Source organism: Colossoma macropomum, unplaced genomic scaffold (assembly GCF_904425465.1).
Source record: "Colossoma macropomum unplaced genomic scaffold, Colossoma_macropomum, whole genome shotgun sequence".
Taxonomy (NCBI): domain Eukaryota; kingdom Metazoa; phylum Chordata; class Actinopteri; order Characiformes; family Serrasalmidae; genus Colossoma; species Colossoma macropomum.
In genome coordinates, this window is record NW_023494784.1 from 10,031,068 (window position 1) to 10,039,546 (window position 8,479).

At 35.9% G+C, this 8,479-nt stretch overlaps 1 protein-coding gene across 1 annotated transcript; it reads left to right on the forward strand.

Moving 5' to 3' along the window:
- Positions 1 to 461: 461 nt before the first annotated feature.
- Positions 462 to 4,263, forward strand: fkbp7 (FKBP prolyl isomerase 7). The gene is made up of 4 exons (XM_036573304.1): positions 462 to 733; positions 1,261 to 1,412; positions 3,740 to 3,867; positions 3,971 to 4,263. Exons 1-4 carry the CDS (start codon positions 522 to 524, stop codon positions 4,130 to 4,132), a joined length of 654 nt encoding a protein of 217 aa, XP_036429197.1. The 5' UTR covers positions 462 to 521; the 3' UTR covers positions 4,133 to 4,263.
- Positions 4,264 to 8,479: the final 4,216 nt, after the last annotated feature.

An 8,479-nucleotide genomic window follows, 5' to 3' on the forward strand; every position in this document is an offset into this window, starting at 1 on the left:
TTTATTCTATACTTATCAATTACCTGCTATCACAGCATTCATCATAATACGAAACACTAAAATTAAAACAGAAAATAATCACAATCAGAATCAAAATCAGATTTCTTGGCCAAGTGTGTTGACACACAAGGAATTTGGTTCCAGGCAAAAATAAAATAAAATAAAACAATTAATCATTTTCTTAATTTAAAATTTTAAATAAAAACTAAACTATAACTATTACTTTCAAGGAAATAAAAACACAACTGAATCTGTTAACATGTCCTTAAAAATAACTGAAACTACTGTAGTAAAAAAAACAAAATAAAACTAAGCAAAAATAAAAACGAATGAATGTTTTAAAACTACAGTAGGCCTACCCCTGGCTGGGACTTGCGAGTCCAATCGGGGAAAGAATCGATTCATACGAACCGCTTCACGACTCGGTCCATCGCTGGGTGGGAGAAACTCTTGGGGTGTTCCGGAAGAAGGCGGTGTCAGCCAGCTCGGAGAGTTTGTGCCACGCAGACAGTCGCGCAAAGATGTCTGAGCGGTCCATCATTTGCTTCATTCTGTACCTTCAGATCTCCAGCTTCTTCCTCGATTTCGTTGACGCAAGTGAATCAAACGATGAGGTGAAAATCGAGGTGCTATATTTGCCAGAAAACTGCACTCAAAAAGCCAGAAAGGGCGACCTGCTGAACGCGCACTACGATGGGTACCTCGCCAAGGACGGCTCTCAGTTCTACTGCAGGTAAAGTCTGCAAACGCCCAACAGCACATTAACGTACTGATCATAATCAGTGGGTCTGTGAATGGATGTGAGTGTATTTAGTGTAGTTCAGCCATTACTGATGAAATCTTTCAGACACCACTGAGTTAAACACATGGGCCTCATTTGAAAAGCATTCGATTAGATTTGATTATAGGTTAAAAAGTTATAAAAGTTTATATACACTCTTTAAAAAGATCTCCAAGGGTTCTTTAGTAAAGACAATGAACCATGAGCACTCAAAGAAATGGTTCTTTGCATGGTGCAGTGGTTCTTTAGACTGATGGAGAATGTGTAGTAATGGTTCTACCTATAGAACCTTTTTGAAAATGGTACTGTCAGAAAGGCTTTTGCTTAAATAGTAACATAAAAAGAAGATTTAGAATGAAATTCGATAGCCTTTTATAAATGAGGCCTCTGGTCTTTGTCTCTTTTTTGTTTAAAAGTTGTTTTATGTCACTTTTTTTTTTCCTTTTTTCCACAACCCACCTCTCCCCTCTCCTTTCCAGTCGTTCTGCTAAAAGTGGTGACCCCCACTGGTTTGTTCTGGGTGTTGGGGATGTGATAAAAGGTCTGGACTTGGGGCTGAAAGACATGTGTCCTGGCGAGAAGCGAAAAATCACAGTTCCACCCTCGCTTGCCTTTGGAGAACAGGGGAAACGTAAGTAACATAAGCCATGATTTGAGTAGCAGCAGTAGGAACTTTTACTTTACAGTATAGTGGATTTTAACAGCACTGCTCTGCTGCCTGTTATTGCTACATTCAGTTATGGCCGCAGAATATCGCTGCTGTCTGAACAAAACCTCATATCTCCAAAATGGTAATTTTACAGGAGAGGGAAAAAACATACTTTACTTTTAATGCAAATCAATGGAACCAGACTTTTTTCCAAGTAATTTTTCCTTTGGTCCATTCTTCATGACCTTTACACACAATGGGCAACAGGCATTTTCAAATTATATCAAAAACTGAAAAATTTCAGAATGCAGCAGCCAGAGTCTCACCAGGAGTAAAAGAAGGGAACACATCACCCCCAAATCCTTACACTGGCTACCAGTCTGTTACAGAATAGACTTTAAGGCACTATTACTGGTCTGTAAATCACTCAATGGTGCAGGAGCAGCATATTTATCTGATCTGCTGCAGCGATGTGAGTCGAGCAGAACTCTCAGATCATTAGGAACTACTCAGTTAGTCCTGCTGAAGGTGAAGATTAAACATGGAGAAGCAGCGTTTAGCTGCTATGCTGCTCTTAAATGTAACCAGTTGACAGACAGTGTTAGAAGAGCCCCAAAGCTAAATACTTTTAAAATCTAAATACTTTCAAAATGTTTCCATTTAAGCAGATTTCAGCTCTACAACACTATGGCACTTAATCTTAATTTAATTTTCTATTAGATTTGTAATTATTCTAATTTAATTTTTATTTAGATTTTTAATGTTGTTATTTTCACTTTTAAAAACTGTTTTAATCATGTTTTAAATTTCTGTTCTCCTTTACTTTTGAAATGACTGTATTTTCTCATTTGTAAAGCACTTTGATTGACCTGTTTATGAAACGTGCTATATAAATAAACTTGCCTTGCTTTGCCTTTAATGCTCAGACTTTTGTGAAAAATACTTTCTTTCAAATCCAAAATTGTGCATGTAACTATCTCTTTCATACCCTATAATTAGCCTACACACCAGCCCGAATTAAACTGGACTGCTGTCTCTTAATCAAAAGTGGGAGCTGTTTGTGCTTGTTTCTCTGTGACTAATTCATTCAATCCAGGCATGATTTAATAAATAATTTCACCAGTTTTTCAAAATTCTGTGCTTGAGTCAGTAGTTGAGAATGTAAACGAAGTCATTTAGAGTGGTTTGAAGTGAATCAACAATGTTAATTGTAAAGAAACTTACAGACTGATTTCTTTACAGTGGTGCTGATAGGAACCAGGGGTCTCAATTTCTACAACACAAATATAACACTATTTACTATCCAAAACCACCAGTGAACTTACACGTGTCTTCTGAGTTTTTATATGACTTGACTCGTTTTATTGCCTCACAACATGTCGGTGGTAACTGTATCCGGTGCAATAAGATGTAATTCAACTCTGTTGTAGCACAATACACACAAACACACAATATAGTACATGTACAGTAAACAATATACAATATAATACATGGTATACAAGATGTGACATAGGAGAATCATGAAAAATTACACAGTAATGTGTGCATTCTTACAAAGGCTGGAAATCTTACAGTCAGATTTATATTTACACTACTCAGAGTTTAGTAACCTTACAGCAGTAGGAAAAAAGCTTTTCTTAAAGCGGGTTGTCTTGGTTTTTATGGATCTATAGCGCCTCCCAGGAGGAAAAGTGTGGAAAAGATGGTTGAACATATGTAATGTTGGTAATGGGAAAATAGTGGAAAATGCAGAAAAAAATATTTTGTTGTATGACACTGCGTTAATCTGCCTTTAATGGATTTAAAAAATATTTTAGGCCAAAACCTTCTCAAAACTATGTCTCAGGCATCAGATAATGTATTCATAACCAATTAATGTAATAACATTGTCTTATTCATATCACCACCACTGTGAACAGTTCTGACTCTGCAAGTTTGTCCTGAATGGAGCATTTCACATCAAACCACTCTAAATTTGAAAAGTCAGTGCAGCTCTCTTTAACAGTAGCAACATCTCTGTATAAGAAAAATAAATAGATTTACTGACTTCAATAAACAAAGCATTATTGATTGTGATGAAGCTGCCTAGGCTGCATAGAGACCTAGATTTATTTGTAACATTCAAAAGAACTGTATCTTAACAACTTAAGCATGCAAAGAATTCCCCTTTTAATCAATGTCTGGTGAAAATGAGAAATACGTAAATCTTTATTTCAGTAAACTTGCTGATAACGAATGATTTTTCCCTCATTACACTTTTTAAACTCCAAATGTTGACTCATCACATCTGTTTTTATCTAATGTCACAGATCCTGTGCCACCCAATGCAACTGTGATCTTTGAGGTGGAGCTTCTGCATGTAAGACGAGGACCACGCAGCATTGAAGCTTTTAAAGAAATGGACATCAACAATGACCGTAGTCTGACGAAAGAAGAGGTAATTTAGATCGTATATGAAAGGTCATATCAAACCATTATTCATCACCCTTTCGCGGCCTCGCTGTGCATAACGCCTGTGCCCTCTTGTTGTTGACTTGTAGGTGTATCAGCACTTGAAGATGGAAGCGGCGAAGTTAAAGGTGCAGAAAGAAGAGTCCTACTTTCAAGACGTCGTCACCGATGTGTTCCGTAGGAACGACAAAGACGAAGACGGGACTTTGTCAGTAAAGGAGTATAATGTCTACGAGCATGATGAGCTGTAGCTGCCACTAGAACCTGCACTACCTCACAGACATTTTATTATGCAGTTGGTGCGTTGGACTGAAGAGCAGGAGTTTGATAAAACATCCCTAAGGCCATATCAATTTAAATAAACATGATTTTTGATAATTAATTGTGTTGTGCAGTTGAATACACTTATATACACTCGTTTATGCTAAAAGGGATTTTTCCGAAATTCTGCATAATTCAATGGTTAAGATGAACAAAGTCATTCAGAGTGGTTTGAATTGTACACAGCGGTGGTGATGGGAAACAGACGTCCACCTCTAAAGCTCCCTCACAGAAAGTTATAACATGAAATGGCTTTGAATGTGCTGCCTGATGTCTGAGACACTGTTTTATGATAATCTTGAGAAATTTTGTTTTTTTTAATATCTGTTCATGGTGGTTTTGGATAGTAAATAAAATGGTTATATTTGTATTGTAGATATTGGGACCCCTGGTTCCTATCACCACCAACAATCATCAAATCTGACTCTAAGTTTCTTTACAGTGAACAATTTCACATCAAACCATCATGAATGACTACATTTCCAAGATTGAATTATGCAGAGAAGAAAGAAAAAGTGAGTGTAATTCTCATTTAAAGGACAGTAGTGGTTGTCCTGGAAGGGTCTTCAACATATTGAAGGAATGACATTTAATAATTTTTTTTGAACACTGAACACTAGACTACAGAAAACACATTTTGTTTTTTGGTAGATAATTTTTAAAGTATTTGAGCTAGATTCATATTTTTGTACAAGCCCCTACACATCTCTGCTGCAAATGAAAATGGTTACTTTGTTACTGTACTGAAGTAATTTTTAGGTATCTGTTCTTTGAGTATTTCTGTCACTTAAATAATTTTTACTCACTTTGACTCACTACATTTCAAAAGAAAAAATTGTACTTTTTACTCACTACATTTCCAAATAGGCTCTTTAATTTAGTTTTGAAGATCTATTTATATACGTTATCTCTCCATCTACTTATGTATTTTATAATCAGGCAATTGTATTAGGGCACCTAACGAAACGCAAATCGGCTCTCTACTGGATGTGATGCGGGTGAGGGAAGGGAGAGGGGGAGCGGAATCAACCTGTGATTGGCTACTTCCATGGCTTACAGGCCCCAGCCGTGAGAACGCAGGTAAAGAAAAATAAATATACAGATGCAACAGAATCTGCAGAGTGACGGAGACTTACCCCTCCGTTTTGCGTGTTCACGTCTAGGGGTAGGGTGAGAGAACTTGTAGAGTGGAGAATTACCACTCTGCAATGTCTTCTGGGTTTCTCGAACACTAGAGGGCGCTCCTGAGTGAGTCCAAAATGAATGGGTTGATATGGAGCATTTGAGCAAAATCATAGTTTATAAATGCTTAAACATTTTTAATATAAAGTAATTCATTAATTTCCTGAACACAGAACAGCATAAAACATTTTTAACACTGCTGTTATATTTTTAAACGCTTTTGAACTTGTTATAGGAGTTTAAAACGGAGCCTTATGTACGTCATTGACGTCTGTGAACGCGGACAGCCAATGAGCTGCTCCGCTCACCAACCAATCAGCACTCACTAGCAGCAATGCCAGTGTTCTGCTGCCCGAAACCTGTTTGCTGTAGAAAAAAGGAAACATACAGGTGAGTTTTATTTGCTTTTGCAATTAAATTCATCCTTCTACTCTCTAAAATTAAAGTAAAGTTCTGGGTGAGTGATTAGAAACTATTTTAATTTTTTGTTTTTAACCATTGAGCGCTATTCACTCCCATTCACTGAGGACTCCCTCGCGGGGGCCCTCTGCCTTTGAGGCACAGTGCAAATAGAGAGTTAAGAAAAAAAGAAAAAACAGCAGGATGGCTGCACAATCAACCAAAGAAACCACAAATGTGAGAATTTTCTCTGTTAAAAATTTCTATAACCACTTTATTATCTTAGCTTAATGTTGTTTCAGTGGTCGTATTTTTTATAACAAGCATAAAAAACGCTAGTAGTTTACTGATGTCTTGGTAGCTAGCTCGCTAGGTCAGTATCTGCAGATCTCAGATCATTTAGAGCCTTAAAACTAGTAGCAGAACTTTAAAATCTATCCTGAACAATACAGACAGCCAGTGCAGTTCTTTTTAAATGGGACTGATCTGATCTCTCTGTGTTGTTTTTGTTAGGATGCTGCTGTATTTTGTTAAAGTTGTAAAGGATGTATAGTTTTCTTAGGGAGTCCAGTAAGAAGGTCATTACAGTGATCAACTCTGCTGTAACAAATGCATGAACAAGTTTCTCTGCATCGCTCTGAGACAGAAAAGGCTGAACTTTAGTGATATTTCTCAGATGATAAAAAGCTACTTTAGTGACTGTGTTTACATGCAGACAAAACAGAGCTCAGAGTCTAAGATCACACCCAGGTTTAGTACTTCAGGTTTGGTATATGAAGCTAAAGAAACAAGTTTCTCATAAAGCAGTAAAACTTGTAATAATAAGGTTACAGCTGCCATATTTGCTACATACAATTTTTTCAGCGTGTATTATTGATATTATTGATATCTTAATAAGATCGTACCACCGCATCTATATTATGTTCACGATCACAATTGTGACTTGATGACACAGTGGCACATAGTAACTGTTTATAATACAGAGTATCAATTGTTTTCTTTCATATAGTGTAAATTGGAAGTTTCACACTTGCTACACTCTTAAAAATGATGGTTCCTCAAGGGTTCTTAAATGAAGAAAATGGTTGTATATAGAACCATGAACACTCAAAGAACCCTTTGCATGATTAAATGGTTGTTTGCATCGTTAAATGGTTCTACAGATTGATAGAGAATGCAACTTTTAAATAATTCCCAATAGTTACAATTGTATAAATATGAATAAAACTTTGTACTTTTGCAAAGCATTTTCTGGAAATGCACACAGTCTTTTAGTCATACATATATATAGTCATGGTCTTGTGCAAAACTTTTATTTATTAAATGTTATTTCCATCATTCCTGGAATTTGCTAAAGCATCAAGTGGTAATTTTATGTACACTTCATGGTTAAGCTGAAAATGTAAAATTACACTACCAAAAGTTTGGGATCAATGTTTTCAATAATGTGAAACAAACAAAAAAAAAGGTGTTTCGAGAATGATAAACAGCTGTAGAAGGTTCTAAAATAAGCAACAAAGCTGAATAATGAATGGAGAAGAAACATTAACTAGACTAACATCCAAAATGTCTCACATATAAAGTCTCAAATCTTTGGCAAAATGTTGTAAATAGACTATTATAGTGTATTATTTATCATTTAAAAATTACTGTTCAAATAATTGAATACAACTGAATAAAACATCTGAAAAACTTTTTGGCATCGATATTATTAAAATCAATGTTGTATATGATAAAGTCAAATCAAGTGCATTGTCACATCACATTTAAAAAGGTGTGAAGGTGAGTGAAAATCTTAGGTGCATAGCCCTCTCATGGTACTTAAATATATACAACACATTATATATAATATATATAGTATAGTGTATTGCACTATTCCAATGTACAGTTGTTAATATGATATAACAATAACTTTTAATATGATGAGTGATTCCAAACTTATATCTTATTGTTCATATTCCTTTATTCGAAAAACTAGAGTGAAATTGTATACTCTCATATCGCAATACATATAGAGTTCACTAGGGGGCTCTCTAATGCAAAAGATTTAATTAGATGAGCTCACCCCAAGCCCTTTCACAGGATGTTCTGTATATTCAATGGCTTACAGCTGCAAAATGTGGGTGTGTAACTGAGTGAGTGAGTTAAAAAGAGAAATGAGAGTCCTTCTCTGAGTTGGAAGTGCCATCTGCTGATGTAAACTGAACATTTAGCTAATTTTTAAACCCTCAAATGACCAAAACCCCAAGAATAACTCAGCTCAATAAGCCAGTTTACATTGTAGTCTATTAAGTGACTAAATAACAATCCTTAGACTGAAGTAAACTTGGGTTTTTAAAGGGTTAATTCAGAGCATTTCTGGCTGATTTCTTTTGCCATGACCATGTTCTCCCACTCCTCCACGGCACACAATCCACCATCTTGGAATGTCCTTATTCTGGAAGGATGACTACTCTTTTAACTATGCTTAAAAGCTAGATTTAAACTCCCACTTTTACAGAAAAAGGAAGGTAAAAAAAAGTGGTAGAAACAATTGTGTTCACCAATAGTTGCACAATTTCTGAATCCCAGTATGAAGTATGCAGGCCCATTCTAAACAGAACCCCTTATTAAATAGAAAACTTGCTTTACAAGCAAGATTCAGCTCTAAAACTGGTTTCCCTGTATGTAAGTAGAAAGCTCCAGACCCGTTCCCT

Coding starts and splice junctions, on each gene's coding strand:
- fkbp7 (XM_036573304.1), top strand. CDS start 522: ATGTCTGAGCGGTCCATCATTTGCTTCATTCTGTACCTTCAGATCTCC. Junction 1,413..3,739: donor CTTTGGAGAACAGGGGAAAC/GTAAGTAACATA, acceptor CTAATGTCACAG/ATCCTGTGCCACCCAATGCA. Junction 3,868..3,970: donor GTAGTCTGACGAAAGAAGAG/GTAATTTAGATC, acceptor GTTGACTTGTAG/GTGTATCAGCACTTGAAGAT.